General features: G+C 44.2%; 1 protein-coding gene across 1 annotated transcript; it reads right to left on the bottom strand.

Annotated features, from left to right (window-relative positions):
• Positions 1-630: 630 nt before the first annotated feature.
• Positions 631-19245, bottom strand: TIGIT (T cell immunoreceptor with Ig and ITIM domains). Its single transcript, XM_003797732.3, has 4 exons — positions 19185-19245; positions 17522-17851; positions 13884-13990; positions 631-922 (listed from the first exon to the last, which is right to left on the bottom strand). The coding sequence occupies exons 1-4, from the start codon at positions 19243-19245 to the stop codon at positions 686-688; spliced, it is 735 nt and encodes a 244-aa protein (XP_003797780.1). The 3' UTR covers positions 631-685.
• Positions 19246-19811: the final 566 nt, after the last annotated feature.

Raw genomic sequence — 19811 nt, 5'->3', positions numbered from 1 at the left:
TCCCGCCAGACTAGGCTCATTGTCCTTTTTGTGGTCCCAGGACACTGCACCACAGATAAGCCTCGCCTGGCCACCTCACCCCGAATCTCATCTCTTCTCATAGGCCTGTGTCATGCACCTTATCTGCATATTGCCTTATAATGTAAATGTTGTCTCCCCATCTAACTGTAAGTTCTTAAGAGCAGACCTCAAGGTTTAGTCATCCTCAAATCTCCCCATACAGGCTGATGTCATGCCTTATTCATAGCATGCCTTATTCATAACATGCCTTGAATGAGTGCATGTTAATGAAAATGACAGTAAAAATGAGAAAAGGGTAGCTCTGCAGTCATCCCGTCCTCATCACCCACCACAAACCACGATAGCCCAAACCCTGCCCAGTGCCATTAGGAGGAATGCATTCTCAGAGCCACAGCTTCTGCTCAAACTGCCAGATTCAAAACCAGGTCACATTTGGGTTTTTTTTTTTTTTAACTTTGCATTCATGATCAAGACACACTACTCACCCCAGGTCTGCCTTGATGGGATGGAAGGGAAGGGTAGAGGAAATAAAGGTGGAGAAGAGAATGACATTCTTTGCTCAACCGAACACACGCACACGGCACTGGTGGAGAATACAGGTGCGTACTTATCCATCTGTAACAGCAAAGGTGCCAACGAAGCTTCCAGAAGATGCCTCTGGTTGCTAAGCAGTCTCTGACAGGAAGCTGAAGCTCCCCAGGCTTCTGTAACTTAGGACATTAAAGTAGTCGTGTGGCTCAACACAGTCGTCTCCCCTCTGCTCCCTGCAGAGCTCAGCAGGGCCAGCTTCTGCCTGGACACAGCTTCCAGGGGATGGCGGGACGCTGGCACTCCATTGCTCCTGCTCAGCTGGCGTCCTCCTGAGGCCACTTTCCAGAGAACAGATTCTGAGAGATTTCTTCTAAAAACAAACAAACTACAAAGTGAGTATGTGAAGATGTGGGTCAAAATTTGCTCCCCAATATGACACAGACTGAGAGTTCTAATGATCCTCTCTCTCTCTCTCTCTCACACACACACACACACACGCGCACACACACTTGTGTTCTTACCAATGCCAGTCCCCTAGCCCTTCATTTCTCAACCTTATCACAGCCAGATTTCAATACTAACCACGCACGGAAACTGCACTTGCTACGTGCACAGCGTGCCGCATGCCTGTTACTTCCTATACTCTGAGCCTAGTGATGAAGCTTTGCTGTTTTCTTTCACCCTTTACTGCATTTGACTCTGTTGATCTCCTTGTTTTCAAAATGTTCTCCTTCCCTGGCTCCAGCGGCATCACTCTCTCCTGGTCCTGCTCCTCCTCCTCTCCCCCTCCTTTGAACCCCACCTGCATCTTCAGCCAGCCTGCCCTTGTCTCTGCCCATCGGCTCCCCACACCTTGGGGTTCCCCAGGTGCTTTCTCACACGCAACACTCCCTCCAATTTACTTCGTCTGCACCACCGTCCATACACCTGCAGCCACCATCTGTCTTCTGAAGATTCCCAAATCTCTATCCAAACCAGCGCCAGCTGATTAGAAACCTGGAGGCTCATGTTAAACTCTAATCACCTGGGGCAGCACCTGTGGCTCAAAGGAGTAGGGCACTGGCCCCATATGCCGGAGGTGGCGCGTTCAAACCCGGCCCTGGCCAAAAACTGCAAAAACAAACAAACAAAACAAACAAACAAAAAAAGCTCTAATCACCAGTAAGACCCCACCCTGTTTTACTCCCAAAGAGCTCGGAAATCTGCTTCCTCTTTTCCTTCCCTCCACCCATGTCTTCTCCCTCACCTGGACGTCATCCTTCCTGCCTCTGAGATTCTCCTTAGTTCTAGTCCAACTCCACACAGCCACCAGCAGAGTAATTTTTCAAAAATGAAAAGTGTTCTGTCCATACTTCTGCCCCAAACTCTTACAAGGCCCTCAAGGAGTATAGGAAGAGTACCTGGGAGGCACTGGTGGTAAATTGTATAAAAATTGTTCTGCATAATAAGACATTCTTCCGAGAAGTAAATCCATAATTTCACTGCATTCTCCATGAGAGACTGTGATGCCTCCTCCCCAAAACCTCCTTTGTGACTTGGTCCTGTTCACCTTTCCGGCTTCACCTGCGGCCATGCTTCAGGCTTCTCCACCCAACATACCTATACCCCAACTTCTGAGGCCTATATGCCAGAGAACCACCATTGACTAAGAGTCTGCTGTGAGCAGGGACCAGGGTGGCTGCTGCTTCTAATCTCAGCAACAACTTTATTAAAGTTTCTGCTTTGGAATGAGCTAACAGGCACAGACTGGTAAAGTCACTCACCTAGAAACAAATCCAGTCCTGGTTCAGGTCCGTCTGACTCCAGGCTGTGCCCTTCTCCTCAACCACACTGCCTCTCATCCTGCAGCTTCTCGAATGCCAGGTGCTTTCTCGTCTCCCTCCCCACTTTTGGGTATGCTGCACCCATCAGCCATTCCTTATAGTTTCCTGGAAAGTTGTCTACTCATTCTTCCAGACTCAGCTCCACATATCACCCAAGAAGCCTTCTCTGACCTCCCAGGGAGAGTCACATTCACTCCATGTGCTATACTTGGGTGTTTGCTAGCACAACATACAATGCAGTCTGGAACTTATTCCTTTCCTCCTCTGCCTTCCCAGGGCTCCAAATGATGAGCTCTCTGAACAAAGAGTCTGTGCTGTGGTATTCGCTATAAACTCAGACCTGTAACTGATGTTCAATATATATCTTAGGACTGAAACGTGTGCACACGTCTGTACACACACACAATTCTTCTATAGTCCCAAACCTAAAAGAATCTGATTTTCCAAATCAAAGTAGGGACTTGTGGCTAAGTTACTAAAGCTGTACTTATGTGACCATAGGACAGAAGAGTAAAATCAGTTGAGTAAAATTAAGGATCTGAAGTCAGCTGTCACATCCATACGTCATATCACAGGTGAGGATGGTGCTAAGATAAGGAAATCAAAGGACAGTAGGCACTAATAGGATGGCAGAAGAAAAGCTTACTGGCACCCCCATGCAAAGTTGACCCCCCTCTCAGCCTTACCAGAGACTTCTCTAAAGCACAAGTCCAAAGGACGGAAGCACAAAGAGCCACAGGCTTGGAAAATAACAGCAACAAACACACACAAAATCTCACTCTGCCCACTCCCCCTGCTTCCAGGATAGGAAACCCCAGCACCAGCATCAACCGTGTCAAGCCCAGCAGTGCACAAACATGGGGATGGAATGAAGGGAGGGTGATGGGGCCGCGTGGATGTGTACCATGAACAAATATCAAAAATTGGGGATAGTTAATAAAGTATCCCGAGAATGGAAAAGCAAGTATCCAGTGCACTCAATACTAATATGAAGCCAGGAGACAATCTAATTCACACCCACATAAGAGAAAAACTCAATTCAATTCAAGCTGGGGGGAGAGGGAGAAGGGAGGATGGGAGGAGAGGGGAGGAAAGGAGAGGATCGATCTGCTCCCACTTAAGGGGCACAATATGGGGGTATATGGCACCTCTTGGGTACAGGACACAACTACAAGAGGGACTCTACCTAACAAATGCAAATATTGTAATCTAGTTATTTGCACCCTCACATTAACCTGAAATTTAAAAAAGAAAAATGATGAAAAAAATCACCGATGGTGTATCACACTAGAGGCCTTAGGAGCTGGACCCAGAGAGAGACCATAATATCAGAAGCACATACACGAGTCAGTGGTCTTTCTTTCATTTATTCCTTTTTTGGTAGAAGTAGCTGAACCTTAATTTAAGTATAAGGAAAACGAGGGTTATCAGAGCTCATGCCCATATTGTGCTTAAAAGAACAGCTGCATCCCTTGATGCAATCCAATCCATTTTTAAAATGTGAATATTCAATTCTTTTTCAAGGAACTGTCTGTGATCACTGGTGCTTATGTGTTCTTGTTCCCTTTCTTGGTGAGATTGGCCACCTATGCCTTTTAATCTAAAGACTGTTTTGGCCTCCAAAAGTCCTCTGGGAAATTCGAATACTCCTTATTTGGGTCCCTCGGTTGTTCCATTTTCATTCCATCCTGCATTCAGGACACGGTGATTGTACTAATGTACTGATGTTCAGAAGGAAGGGAATCACGGAGATGGCATTTGGGTTCTCGCAGGACAAACATTGCCCTTTCAGGGAACATAAGGAAAGTGGACAGTGAGGTTGGCAGAGTCTTTGTCCAGGAGCTGGACACATGGACCTCCTTTCCCACATGTTGCACTTTTTGTAATCGCTGCTTAGCAAATAATAATTATTTGTTATTCATAATAACTGTATGCAATAAAAACATTTATTGAGTACCAGGTATTATGAGGTACTATGGTGAATAAAATCTATAATAATTATAAGAACTTACTAAACAAGTTATCAGTACACACCAGAAAAAATGCCGAGTGCCTTACATGAATTAAGTCAAAATTACCCCTATTTGACTTAAGTTTTCCCACAACCTTATGAAGGCAGCCCCATAATTATCCCCATTTTTTAGATGAAGAAACTGAAGCTCAGCAAAGTTAAGTGACACAGATACTGAAATGGTAAAGCCAGGACTCAAATCTAGGTCTGTGTGATTCCAAAGACCATACTCCCAACTAATGCAATCCTCTGGCTCTCAGGGCCTGTAGGGAATTCTATTGGTGCCTGTGATCATTAATTTTAGGAGTCAACCTAACTGGATTAAGGGATACTGAGAGCTACCCAGAGATCTGGTAGAGCATCCATTTTAGGTGTGTCTGCACTGGTGTTTCCAGGGGAGACAGGCATGTGAGTGAGTGGACAGACAGGGAAGATCTACCCTCAGTGTGACTAAGTACCACCCAGGCTGGCAGCTCAGAGGGAGCAAAAACAGAGGAAAGGTGAATTGGCCTTCCTTTCTTCTGGGGCCGGGGACACACTCTTCTCCTTCTGCCCTTGGACATCAGTACCCCAGGCTCTCTGGCCTTGGGACTCCAGGACGTACACCACTGAACAGCCCCTTGGATTCTCAGGCCTTTGGCCTCAGACCGAAAGTTACATAAGCTTTCCTGGTTCTGAGGCTTTTGCACTTGAACTGAGCCACACTCCAGCATCCCAGGGTCTCCAGTCTGCAGACAGCCTTTTGCAGGACTTGCCAGCCCCTAGTCACATAAGCCAATTCCCCTAATAAATTCCCTCTCATCTATCAATGAAACCTCTACTGGTTTTGACTCTCTAACACAACTCAGATCCTGCCACCTGACCAGCACTCCTATTTCTCAGGTGCTGGGAGCATAAGCTGTAAATTCACAGCAGTCACTTCTCTGGGGAATTGCTCTGGGGCCCTCCCTAGTTAGCAGCCAGAAGACCATGACTGACCAAGGTAGACTCTCAAAACACCAGCTCCACACCCCAAAGGGTAACCGACTCTGTGCACAATAGGGCTTCAAGCAAGTCTCCAGCTGAGACTGAGTCCACATGGAACGTTCTTAGCCCTATGCTGCGACCTTTATCTGAGAGCCCAATCCAATAAATCACTCTTACCAGAATTTGTGTGTTGGGGACCTGATCTAATACAGTTGCTTCTGGGAATGGTCTTAGGAGGCAGCTCTAAGGACAGGACTGGGAAACAGGATCCCTTGGCAGCTGGAGGGCAGTGTGGACCCCCTGGCTGGTGGTGAAATGGAATGAGACACAGGGAGAGGGGATTATGAGCTGGTGCAATGATGCTGGCATTTGAGATGTGTGGAGTAAATAGTAACTGTTAGGACTCAACTCTGGTTTTTGCTAAATTCTCCTGATGCACTAAAAAGAGAAGATCACAGGTTCAGCTCTGTTGGCAACTTAAGGTGATCAAGTTATAGCTCCTCCTTGGCAGCATTTAAGAGACGTTCATCTCCAGCAGGTGAAAACCAGGTACAGAAGCTAAGTGTAAGAGGGACACAACTTCAAAAAAGGTTGGATTCTAGGCCTGGACAAGTCACCTATGGCAAAATCAGTGTCTTGATAGGAAAGGAGGGGTTTTTGAAGCTTGGAAGAAAGATGTCTGGGGAGACGCACTTGAGAATCATGAATCACCTGCTCCTTGTGCCGTGTGGAACTGCAGCAGCCCCCTACTTCCTCCTGATGGAAGATAAGCCTTGCTTGGAACCTGCCTTCGCCTCCGCTACTGGCCATCAGACCCACAATTAGGATAAAATCTCAGCTCATACCAACTAAGGAAGTGCTGGGTCTGCTAAAGGAAGAAAAAAGTTATACATTAAAGGACCAGCCTAACAGGGAGAGGATGCCTGAAGGTGATGGGTGAGGGGTAGAGGGTAGAATATCAGACCAGATGTGGGAGAATGTGTCAATATTGGGACACATCCCATGACTTAAGATTGACACCTCGCAAGGCCTCCTGGAGACAAGCCTAACCTAGTGTCACAGAGATGCTGACAGTGCACTGGCAAACTGTAGATGAAGGAAACAGAAAGCTCAGAGAAGTGAGCATGCTCGAGTGAACCTCAAATCAGGGATTAGCAACTGAGGTCCCTGGGTTTTGCATAGCCCATGAGCTAGAAATGCTATTTATATTTTCTAGTGGTTGGAAAAAAACCTTAAAAAAGCAGTAATATTTCATGGCTCAAAATACTGTATGAAATTAAACTTTCAGTGTTTATAAATAAAGGTTTATTGGAACAGAGCCATGCTTGCTCATTTATATATTATCTATATCACTTTCACATGCAATGGCAGAGTTTAATTACTGCAACAGAGACCATCTGACCCACAAGATTTATTCTCTGGCCCTTTACAAAGAATACCTGTACTAATTAATTTCAAAACTCCAATAGCCAATTATGGTGGATCAAGCTTCCAGGGAAGACCCAGAGAACACCCCTTTCGCTAAGGTAGGAAGGAAGGTTGCCAAGGAGGCAAGTGCCAACATCAGTGAGAAGTTTGGTGGTATCACTCCTCTGTAGCCTGGGGCTGAAGTAGGAAATGCTTTTATAAAACTGAATCCCTTATAGTGATGGGAATGAGGAGATCCTGAAATAGTAGAGGGCAGATGATAGCACGAAAGAAACCAAGTGGATGTAGTTACTGAAGGGGGAGCCAAGGAAGCCTGCTCCACAGGCATATCAAGATGGCTAATGGAGCAGCGTTCCTTGGAGAAATAAAGATGGACAGCCAGGAAGGGTCTAGCTTATACGTGCCATTGAAAGAGATCAAGAACACCTGAGAGAAGGCAGAGGCCAGCCACTCCCACCCAAAGTCAAAATTCCTTGCCCAGCTTTCGGGTCCATGAACAATGCTGATATGGATGCCATCTGTTTACCCCTCAGCTCCTCTCCCCAACCTTCTCTATCCTAGTCTGTGCCCATGGAGACTGTACCAGGGGGTCTGCGTCTATGGCTTCTCCCGTTCTTGCCCTTAAGTTTGGATTCAGCCAATGCAGAGCAACAGTACGGGATGGAAGCAAGGAGAGCGAGGGAGGGTGTGTATTCCCCTGTGTTCTCTCTGCAGGCTGGCGTTAGACTGGTGTGACCCTTAATCAAAGATTTCAGCTCTGCTGAAGGGCCCCCTCCACATACCTCTCTTCTTCCATATTCCACTAACCATCCTCTCCCCGCTCCCTAAGGAACTCAAGGAGGTTTCAACCCAATGCTATGCTCCTCTTGATGGTTTTCTTACATCCTGCCTGCACCTGTGTACATCTCCTCATTAAACTGTCCTCCAACAGCCCAGTTTGAGAGTGCCATGTGTTCCTGCTGCTACCTTGAATAATACAAATATAAAATACTGTGAGTAAGGAGAGAGACAGGAGTGGAGACTACAGCCAAAGTACAGGAAAGAAGAGAGGACCCGCACCGGATGGGAAGCAGTGGAAATGACAGAGAGGGCCAGTGAATAAACCCTGCAGGAGGGGACCAATAGGACTTCATGGCCACTGGACTCTCTCTTTTCACATTTTCCTCTTTCTCTACTCCCTGGGTAACCAAAGTTAGTCTGGGTACCTGGAATGAAAAAAATTTAACCAGACTTGAATGCTGAAGAGGAGAATTTGTTCTGCTGATTCTAAAGTGCTCCTGATCAGAGCAGCAGAACACTGGGGACAACAGGGGCACCTGTTCACCTGCCACCGCAGCACCCCCTGCCCAGCTCAGAGAGCAATTGCCATTTTCTTCATCTTTGCCCTCTAGTCAATCACTGTCCTCATCTTCCCCTAGAGCTTTTATTTCCTAATTATGTCTATTATGATAGCCAAGACGTAAATGAAAATACTATATATCACTGGCTTCCATGCTAGCCCTGCCATGTCTAGGACACTGCTAGGTCCCCAGCATCCTGTCTAGCCAGGTCTGTTGAATAATAGAGAATAAGAGGCTGCATCACTATGAACCAGGTAGGTCAGCAATCTCAATGTCTTATAAACAGAAAGTGAGTGTTCAAACTATAAGACAATAGAGATTTTTACAAGCAACATCTACTGGTATAAGGACTTATGTAATTTTCACAGGGAATCATCAATTGTGAGAGCTTTTCCTACCCACCCTTTGGACAATCTCATTAGTTCCTTCTGAACCAAATTAGCAAGATCCAACAGGGTTTTGCTATTAAGAAAGGCAATGATATGTCTTGACTATCACAATGGACATAATTAGGAACAAAACTCTGAGGACAAGAGAATTGTTGACTCAGGAAGACCTGGGCAATTTGTAGCTCACAGAGGGGAAGGTGATTTTGGCTCTGCTACCCAAACATCTTTCATCATTCTCACTCCAATCTCTTCTCAGTCAAATAAGATTAGGGTGAGGGTTCTTGGTCACTCTCCACTTGTAGATTAGGTTGGAGACAATGCAAATGCCCTTGTTATTGATGGTAGGTTAAGGAAAACAAAGTAGGCTTTACCTATATGGAAAACTGAAAGAATTTAAGATATAAAATATTAGGCTACCAGTCTAATAATATTTATAAGTAACTGATACTATTTATAAACATGGAGAAAAAGTGTAACTCCGGAAGTAGAATAAATAACAACAGGGTCGAGGCAGAGATACAGAATTAAGGCTGTTTACAATGCAAAATACTGTGCAATCCAAGCAAAAGAACATTCCAATGACACTTTCTTATTAAGAAATTCTAGACTGGGGCAGCGCCTGTGGCTCAAAGGAGTAGAGCACTGGCCCCATATGCTGGAGGTGGCGGGTTCAAACCCAGCCCCAGTCAAAAACTGCAAAAAAAAAAAAAGAAAGAAAGAAAGAAAGAAAGAAAGAAAGAAAGAAAGAAAGAAAGAAAGAAAGAAAGAAAGAGCGAGCAAAGCAATTCTGGACTGTGCAATTCATTCCAACTCTGAAGTCTGAAGAAGTCAGTCAGGTCTCTATGGTCTTCAGAGGGGAAATGAGAGTAAAAAGTCAAATAGAAGTTAAATTAAAAAGAAAAGAAAATCAAAGTAGGGTCCTTGTCTGAGAGAAAGAGACAGAGAAAGAGGAAAAGAGTGTAAGAATTCACAATAAACCAACAAGATGGCACCAAGGCCTAAGAACACAAAGCTGTCTACATTCCCCCCTCTGGACTTGGCAGTGACCCATTCAGATGGAGTCCCAGTGGCTGGTCAAACATTAGATATCAAGAGGCTAGAACTCAAGCAGGAACCTTGACCCAAAGAGCCCAAGGTCCAGAGTGGGTGGACCACCTAAATCTGTTGTGCTTTGGATGCAGATACAAAATACAACATCAAAAGAGTCTGATCCTGGTGGGACTATGGCTGACTATATTGCTTTGAACTAACACTTCCATTGAAAACAGCTAGAAACACAGAACAAAATATAGGCCACATTTGTTTGAAGAAAATAGAGATCTGACAAATTGGTGAGGAATTGTGTGGACCTGGAGCAAGATCCACAATAAGAATAAAACCCAGAAAGGTGAGATGAGCCGCTGGGGTCATCCTCTCCTGGAAGCAATCACCTCAAATTTATGGCTGAGAAGCAGATAAGCTTCTGGCTAGGGGGACAAAATTTGGAATTCAGAAACTCCTACGGAGGGGAGAACAGCATAGGCTGTTCATTGGAATCCCAAAAGACCACAGCATGGGCGTAAGGGAGTAATAGAAATTGAAGTACAGTTTTAAATCCTCTCATCACTGATTTCATTAAGATGACCCCAAATTACTAATGCTTTCAGACTAGCCACCTGCCAGAAAAGAAAGGGAATCTTCTTTGGAGGAGGTTGATATTATACAGAATCTCAAATCATTTTTACAGCTTTTTATGTAGAATGTACATCACTCATGAAAAGTACCAGTCAAGAAGATAACCCCAAAACAAGGAAAAATAAAAAAACATAGAGGATAATGGGAAAAAAATGGAAATGGAAAAAATAAACATAGAGGATCTAATTAATAGGATTATCAGGCACAGACTTCAAAATAATTGATTAGTATTTTCCAGGAATTGAAAGATAAGACTGAAAGTTTTGGCAGACTGTAAACTATTTAAACAAAGATTAGATAGATGAAAGGAGACACCAGAAGGTAACCGGAAGGTATGTCTAAAGAAGACACCCACTCTAAAATATGGTAAGACAAATGGGTAGAAAATGCAAAAAAAAAGAGGGGAAGACACACATGAGGAAAAAGTGAAACTGTCTAAAATATCTACAATTAGAGCTCCAGAAGAAAAAGAAACAAGAATGGAGAAGTAAGATGTGAAGAGATAATGGCCAGGAATGAGCCCAAAGTCACAGAAGACATCAAACCACAGATTCAAAAAGCACTTCAAACGCCAAACGTAACTAATAAAAAGATAACAATAGCTTATGATATCATTGGAGAATTACTTAAAACCAACGACAAGAACATTTTAAAAGGACCAGAAGAAAGAAAAAATATCTTCAAAGGAGCAAACATAAAGTCTATTTCTCAACAAAGAAGCCAGACAATGGAATATTTCACATGTACTAAAGAGAATGACTGCCAATATAGAATCAGATACCTAGCAAAACAAACACACCATTTTTAATTCAGGAAAAATAAAGACATTTTTAAACAAACAAAAACTAAAATAAGTCATTGCCAGCAGAGCTGAACTAACGGAAATAGTGCGGGTCATTCTTCAGGTGAAAGGCAAATGATCTCGGTTATGAGATGATACATGTGGGAAGAGTGAGGAGCAGCAGAAAGAGTGACTTTCAGTGAATAATGACTCATGGAACCGTCATAATTATTTGGGACATCCAAAACATGGAGAGAAGTAAAATGTCTGAAGAGGATGTTAGCAGTAAGTCAGGGGCAAAGATAAACAGAGTTAATGTGCTCTAAGGTTCTTGGATGATCTAAAAAATAAGAAAAGTACTAATTTACATTAAACTTTAATAAATTGGGGGTCTGTTTAATGTAACCACTAAAAGAATACCACAAGAATGTGTTACTACCACACAGATATTTTAAAAAATAAAAACAACCTTAATTCAAAAGACAGCAAGAGAGAATGGGAAGAAATTGTGAGAAAAATAATACGGTAGCTGTCAATCCACATTTATCAGTAATAACAGCCCCATGTACCTAGTGCAGAGAGAGTGACACAGCCAAGTGCAGCATCACATTGTTTCAATCAACAACAGACCGCATGCAGGATGGTGGTCCCATGGGCTTATAAAAGAGCTGAAATATTCCTATAGGCTAGTGACACGCGAGCCATCCTGGCATAGCACAACACATGACCCCTGTGTGCTGTGGTGGTGCTGGTGTAAACAAATCTATACTGCCCACCTTATAAATGTATACAACTATGCACAGTCCCCACTTAGTAGTGTTAATAAATGACTATATTACGGGTGTATGTATTTATTATATTATACTTTCATTGTTCTTTTATAGGTAGTATGTTCTTTATACTTATAATTTAAAAAAAAAAGCTAACTGTAAAACAGCCTCAGGCAGGTCCTTTAGGAGGTATTTCAGAGGAAGGCATTGTACTCATAGGAGTGATAGCTCCACGCATGTCATACCCCTAAAGGCTTCTGGGACAAGATGTGGAGGTGAATTCAGTGATATTGATGATCCTGACCCCATGTAGACCTAGGCTAATGTATGTGTGTCTGCGTCTTCACTTTTAGCCCCAAAAGTTTAAAAAGTAAAAAATAATAATAATAATAACTTTTTTAATAGGAGCATATACAATAAGAAAAAAAGAAATAAAATATTTTTATACAGCTGTATAATGTGTTTGTATTACAGAAGAGTCCACATGTTTAAAAATCATTAAAAATTGTATAAAGTAAGAACGTTTCTGTAAGCTAAGATTAATTTATTACTGAAGAAAGAAGAATATGTTTTTATAAATTCAGTGTAGCCTAAGTGCACAGTGCTTATAAAGTCTGCAGTGGGGTATAACAGTGTCCTAGCCCTTCACAGTCACTCACCATCCACTCAGGGACTCACCCAGAGCAACTTCCAGTGTGTTCCATTATCTTATTTTTGATATCATATTTTTGCTGTACCTTTTCTATGTGTAGATGCACGTACACTTCCCATTGTGTTACAGTTGCCTACAGTATGCAGTACAGTCACATGCCATAAAGATTTGCAGCCTAAGAGCAACAGGATATCCTCACAGCCTAGGTGTGTGATAGCTATGCCATCTGGGTTTGTGTAAGTGCACGCTGGGTGCTGCTTAATGACGCACTTCTCAGAACATATCCCCCATCGGGAAGCAAGCCATGACTGTATTGATGCTGCAGAGTTGAGCTGTTAATTGGGTGGAATCAGAGTTGGAGGAAAAGCATGGGTCAGGGCCTAAGGAGGAGGGTCCAGGGCAGTGGTTCTCAAGCTTCCTAATTGCTGCATTGTTACAAATGGAAAGAAGGGGTCGCAACCCCCAGGTTGAGAACCGCTGATCCAGGGGAAAGGTAGAAAATAGTGCGGGAAATCACAGGCTTGCTGTGTTCCCCAAATTGTTCATATGATGACTTGAGTTAAGGCAACCTGGACTGACTTAAAGGGCCCAAGAGAGCAAAGAAAACCAAGAGTGGAAATTCTTTCATTCATTCCAATCAATAGCTACCTGTTTATAACTCAACAGGATATTAATGTATTTCTCCATTATTTATAAATCTTTCACATGAAACTTGCTGCCTGTTCGTCATAACTCTATCATACAGAGAAGGTAGAATTATAATTGTACAATGGTTTGAATGTGTCCCCCAAAAGTCCATGTGTTGGAAACTTAAGTACAGAATTAAGAGGTGGGACGTTAATGAAGAGGTGATTAGGCCACTAGGCCATGAAGGCTCTGCCCTTATGATGGGATTGATGCTGTTATTTTGGGAATTGTTATCACTGGAGTGGCTTCCTAATAAAAGGAATAATTTTGGCCCCATTTCTCTGTCTGTCTCACACGTACACTCCCTCATCCCATGACACCTTCTTCCATGGGATGACCCTTGGCCAGATGCACTATTATACTCTTAGACTTCCGAGCCTCCTGAATTATGAGCCAAATAAACTTCTTTAGAACTGTCCCACTCTGTGGTGTTCTGTACAACAGCAGAAAACGGACAAAGACAGATTCCCATTTTATACAGGGAAGAAACGGAGGCCAGGAAAGATTTAGTATTGTCCCTAAAGTGGTACACCCAGTGCCCAAACTAGAAACTAAATCGCTCAATTCCCCGTGCATTACCCTTTCAGCCACATGTCCTTGTAAGCTAAAGTAACAGAGAATTTATCACCTCCTGATCTTGCCAGGCAGGCTTTACCTCGAAATTTTTAGAGTGTTTATTTCTCATCCTGCATAGATGAGCAATGGAGAAGATCACATGTGAGTCTCTCTCTTGACCGAAAGAGTACCTGAAAGGACCGAGGAGGAAGGGGAGGGGGCGCTGTGGCTGAGATGTGCAGCCAGAGCCATTACCTTTCTAGCCAAGGCCACCACCCCGATGACTGCTATGCAGGTGACCACCAGCACTATGGCCAAGGCTCCAACCAACAGAATCTGGATCCTGGGGCTGTGTTCAGTCACTAGAAAGACAACAAACAGAAGTAAGTTGCAGAGGCCAGACGCAAAGCTGCCTTCCCCAAAGGAAGCCTCAGCTCACACCATGGATGTGGAAATTGGCCAGGCCCTTTACCAACCACAGGACTGCAGGAGTCTGTAGGCCCAGCTCTTCAGACAGCAGAGCAGCTGCCTGGCCCATCAGGATATCCGAGGTCTCCAGCAGTGGCATACCTCGTGTATTTTTTTAACACTCTTTTCCTCTGTGCCATAAAATCATTTTCGGTAATCATGAAATGAAACAAATAACACCACCCAGGAAGAACACCAGAAAGTAAGTATTTTCTTTTACTAAATTTTATGCACGTAATTATACCAATAAAAATGTTTAATTAAAAATTAAAATAAAATTAATATGGAATTACACAAAGAAAAAAAGCAAATAACCTTTCACCTTAAGCCCATAACACTTATTTCCAGCGAGGCTGTGAAGCCTTACCCTTTCCTATTTTCTCAGCACCCAATGCAGAGCAGGTGCTCAATAAATATTTGTGGCATGAATGAAAGCATGAACAAGTCCATCTTACTGTCCAAGTCTATTGTCATACAATGTAAACGTAAGCAGGAAGGGGCAGGAGGAGGAGGTTGAAGAAATGAGTGATGGCTAATCCAAAGAGAGTGTGACAAAAATGACTTGACTGCCCGATGTGTGTTGTGGTGGGTGGAAGGCTTTCAGGCTGCTTCACTCCATCCCTCCCTCCTGCCCAGGAGCTCAGGCATGACCCAGGTGTCCCAGGAATTCTGGAAAGAAGAAGGGTGCAGCAGAAGTCTGGCCCCACTTCCCTCTAACTAAAGGCTAAGAATGCTGGAAAGGTGGCTTTAAGGAATCCGGTCCCTTAAGGCAGGGGCAGTGCCTACAGAATCAAAAGCCTACAGAAGGTGCTCCTTCCTGCCTTGAGGTCCCCATAAGCCAGGACAGCCCCTGGTAGGCCATGGCTATGAAGTCAGCTTAGGAGGAACGAGGGCAGGTGGGAGGCAAAACAGTCATGGAAAACATAGTGCAAGGGGTCAGAGGGGCTGCAGGGGCCTATCCATCGGCCCAGAAAAGGAGACATGGTTAGAGGGGGGCACAGATCCAGGCTGGGGGTCAGGCTGTGGCCTGGGTTCCCTAATAAGTTGGGACTGAATAAAGACAGATGGGTTAAGAATGTGATGAGGTGTAGGGAAGATTATGATGATGAGTTTGATTAGGTTTAAGGATAATTTAGAGATACAATTAGGACCAGAGGGGGATTTGGGATATTAGGAATATCAACTTCATTAGGAATTTTTGGATTGAAATAAAATCACCAATTCATCCATTCACAGTTACAATCACGGAACAAAGACTTCAAGGTCTTTGAAACAGAAGCAGCCCCAGAGAAGCATGGTGACATCTCTACATGGAGGGTGGGGAGGGTTCGGACTCTGCATAAGTGTTACTTATGCCTGTGCCTATTAACCAGGCTACTTTTAGGTTTAATTTCAATTTTAGCATTAAGGTTAGAAATAGCTTAACTATTATACAGTAGAACCTCCATAGTTGACCACCTCCCTACATTGACCACCTCCTTAAGGTGACCTCATTTTCATAGACCAGACATGCACCATACGCACTTATCAGTACAGCAGTCCTTAATGCTGATCACTTCCATAGGCTGATCAGTTTATTATAGACCCTTGGATGGTCAATTTACAGTAGTTCCACTGTAGTTAGTGTTGGGATAGGAATGTGTACTAAGGTCCAAATTAGGGTTACAAAAAAGTCAGGGTTGAAGTTAATGCAAGTGATTAAAGGACAGCTGGTATCCCAGGTAAGCAACTGGCCACTTGAGAAACAAGAGGAGAAATGCAAGAGACCAGTGGTGTTCCCTGGAATCTGCAATGGCAAAAAGGCTGGGATGCATAGGCTTTAAGGAGAAGCTAAACAGAGGCCCCATACAACATCTTCTGCTCTCTCTCCCTGCGTGGTCCATGAGACACAGGGAAGAATTTGTATCTTCATTTCCCTCATTTTCTCACTGAGGAATAGTCGTGCCACTGTGGGAAGAGGCCTTTGGGAAGAGTGTGCTTGTTAGGAGCTTTGGTCCCTGAACATCCTGGCCTGGACATGCACAGACATAGCCCCAGGTCCTGGGCCCTGTAGCCCACAGGTGTCTTCCACCTGAACTCACTCCTTATCCCCAGTTCCGCAGGCTGAGGATGGACCATGAAGAGCCAGAGCCATCAAGATAATCAATCATTTGGTTACTCTTGCTAGGATCAGGCCTCTGCCCTGTTATTGTTGCAGGCCCCTTCTAACCTAAAGCAATACATAGCATGTTAACTAGCATGTGTTATGTTAAATTAAGCTTATTATGTGGCTAGCATTGTTCAAAGGCCTTATTTGTACCAACTCATGAGATTATCACGTTATAGATGAGAAAATGAGTAACATAATTTGCCCAGATTACCCAGGATCCATGGCAATCATGGATGGTCATAGACCCTGGGCAGTGTGATTCCAAAGCCCAGGCTCCTGCTTGTTTCGTTTAGTCTATGTGGGAACCAGCCAAGAGGTAATGTTTGAAAAGTAACTTTAAGGTAACTTTGTATCTTCTCAATTTTATGCAGATTTTACAAACTCATAAAACTTAATTTCCAACACAGTTGATGGCAGTAATAAGATCTGAGGATAGTTTAGTGGACACAAAATACCTGGGTTAAAATCAGCTCTACCATCCTGAGCAACTCCAAGCCCCAGCCTCCAATAAACTTTCAAAAGGGAATCCTATTAACAGTTAACATCTACCAAGCACTGACCACGGTCCAGGCAGGTTTGAGGACATTTAGTTGTGGTGAATAATTCAATCCTACCCCTGACCCCAGCTGCCCCAGCTATCCTCCTTTTACAGGTGGGAAATGGATGCTCAGGGAAGCTGAGTAACCCTGCCTGAGACCAACAGCAGATCCAGGATTTAGACCCAGGCTATCTGCCAATCTGAGCTCTGAACGCCTGTGCTACTGCCTCTTAGATATGATAATAATAATTTCCCAGGATTATTGGAGAATTGGTTTAAATGGCTAGGTGGATAATGAATATGAGTGCATTTTAGAAACTTTGAAGTACGATACAATGTCAAGTATTATACATTTACACTTAGCACTTGCTGTGCTTTGTTTTTATAAACTTAGCAGTGAATTGTAATTTGCATGTGCATGAACTCTTCGCACACGACCTCAGCAACAGGTCTTTCTAGTAAGATAAAACATGCTTCTTCTGCAAGAACGGTGGTTCTCAGTCCTGCCATTGAAATTACCTGGGACACTTATAGAACATATCCCAGCCCAGCTCTGCCCCCAGAGATTCTGATCTAATCAGTCTGCGTGGGGACCCTGGCATCAGGATTATTTATGAGCTCCCAGGTGATCCAAGTGTCACCCAGAACCAAGAAGCCCTGCTCCACATGGTGTTTCTGGCCAGAATTTTCTATGCTAGAGGAAGTGTTTCATCAGCCACCCCACTCCAGGAGGAATACCTGAGCTTCTGAGGACCTGCAGAAAGATTCTTCCTGTGTAGATCCCATCAGGGTAGGTGTGATAGGTGCAGAAGTACTCCCCAGTGTCATTGATGGTGAGCCGCTGGAAGGTGAGGCCCAGGCTGGGGCCTGGGGCCACTCGGTCCTTGAAGGCTGGGTCAATGTACCACCCAAGCTCAGCATGACGAACAGCCAGAAATCGGTCCTGCTGCTCCCAGTTGACCTGAGTCACTGCCGCCGTGGTGGAGGAGAGGTGGCATTGCAAGACGACAGAGCCACCTTCCTCTACAGAGACATTCCCCGTTGTTACTACGGTGCCTGTTATAGCTCCTAGGGAAGAGGGACATGTACGCATGAGAGAGGTCTGCAGCTGGCCTTCCACCTTCCCATTGAAATTCTAAGAGGCACGGAGGCCAGAACTGGTTTTGAAATAATAGTTTCTCCAGTCAATCCTGTTGCTCCTATACCTTCTCCCCATGTCATGAATCACTCCTCCCCATGCCTGTCATTCAAGGCTCCCAGCCCCACCTTGTGTCCACACACCTGTACTCCTGTCCCTGCCCCAGAAAGAGTGATCAGTGCTACACTCCCTCCAGTCTTATGGGACCCCAGCCCAGGACCTCACCCCTTCTTGCCCATCCCCCTTCCTTTCACACTCAAGGCCTGCACGGTGTAATTAGCACCTCATTAAGTGCCCAGCTTATTACTACACAACTCAGCCCCTCACCCTCTCCCGATACTCCTGCTGTGTCCATTCAGGACTAGCCCCTTGTTATTCTCATAGTCTTATTTTCTTTCCCCACTTTCCCCACTGATGTCCTTGTCAGCTGACATCACCTCTTCCGGGTCTTTTTGTACCTTCCAGCAGCCTAATTCTGTACTGGGTACATTATCCTTTGAAATAAAACCTGGCCGTTTGGCTTCTGGGTCATTTGGGATGTCTGGGAATGCCTTCAAAAAAGCCAAGAAGTCCCAGGGAAAGGAGCAAGAAACTGCGTCTCCCAGAAACTGATTCTCCCGGACAAAACCACCCTCTTCAAGGTTTATGTTTCCTCAGCACCCCTGGGCATTTTTTCACCCTCAGAAGATTCATAAAGTGACATAAAAACTAATTTGTACTATGATTTGAAGCATTTATGTCCCCCTCCTCCAGAAATATTTGTGTAAAATTTTTGATATAGAAGAAATAAACTTGAGGAAACTTCAGTCTATAATGGTAGAATTTCCGTAATCCATGAAGAAGATATTTTTTGATCTATGGAGAACTACTTACATTGTTTTTTTCTGGAAGGTTCTTTAAGGGCAAAAGAAAGAAAAGAAGATGGAGCAGAAGTAAGTTTCTAAAAGTAAGGTAATAATTCCCTCTTCCTGGTGCCTCCTTCTCCCCCTGCTTCCTTTCTTGTGCCTGCCAGCCAAGCCCCCCAACCCCAAAGGTCTACAAAGTCCTTCATCTGCCACCCAAAACAGGACCTGGGCTCCTTCTCAGAGATTGCCTTTCTCACAATGAGGGTACACAGGACTCAGAAAATTATATTCCCTTCCCTCCAATAGATGTAGCATGTGCTCAGAACTTACACACATACACACACAGGCTCTCTGGTCTTTATGCCAAGCTCAGCCTTGCTCTCTCCTCCTCCCTGTGCTGCCAGATTTCAGGCCTTACCTGAAGTGAGGGCAGCCTGATTCAGTCCCTGGGCCCAGATCAGGAGGAGACACCACTGCATGCTTCTGCCAGGGGGCCTACAGGAAGCAGATGTGGCCTCTTCTGCCACTGAAACTGGCCGACTACAGATAGGAAGGAAAAGCTGAGCATATGAGGAAAGAGGGTCTCGGAAAAATCGAGTTCAGCAAAAACCATGTCAAAAACACATAAAGTTCTCAATAAGTACACAAACTGCTATAGGGTAAGCCACAAGAAAGGCCATAAAGGAAACACATTTTAAAATAAACAACAAAAAAAAATGTGGTAAGAACTACACTAGTCTTTAGATTATAATAAGTCAATCTATTGTTTTTAAGTTTTGTCTTAATGTACTTCTAAAAAAAATCAGCCTTTACCCCAAAAGTTCAAGGGCATTTGTGGCATGCCCAAGACTCTGAAGGACCTGTTGCTGATGAAGAACTATTCTCCCTGCTCCTCTGACTTCATCCTGCTGAAGAATATGCAATAATAAGAACCTTACAAGGGTGGGAACTTCTGGTCAGAAAATTCACTTGACATCTAATGAGCATGTGAACAAGAAGCATTGACTTGGGGAACTACACATGGATAGGACACAGGTCCTGGCCA

Source organism: Otolemur garnettii, unplaced genomic scaffold, assembly GCF_000181295.1.
Source record: "Otolemur garnettii isolate 467f Iridium unplaced genomic scaffold, OtoGar3 scaffold00122, whole genome shotgun sequence".
NCBI lineage: Eukaryota > Metazoa > Chordata > Mammalia > Primates > Galagidae > Otolemur > Otolemur garnettii.
The sequence above is the reverse complement of the archived record's forward strand: the minus strand, read 5'-3'. Positions and strand labels throughout refer to the sequence as shown.

What these genes read in the sequence shown, in the direction of transcription:
- TIGIT (XM_003797732.3), bottom strand. Translation starts at nt 19,245, where the DNA reads ATGCAGTGGTGTCTCCTCCTGATCTGGGCCCAGGGACTGAATCAGGCT. An exon ending in GCAGGTCCTCAGAAGCTCAG is followed by an intron (nt 13,991 to 17,521) that starts GTATTCCTCCTG and finishes TTGTCTTTCTAG; the next exon opens with TGACTGAACACAGCCCCAGG. An exon ending in TGGTGGCCTTGGCTAGAAAG is followed by an intron (nt 923 to 13,883) that starts GTAATGGCTCTG and finishes GTTTGTTTTTAG; the next exon opens with AAGAAATCTCTCAGAATCTG.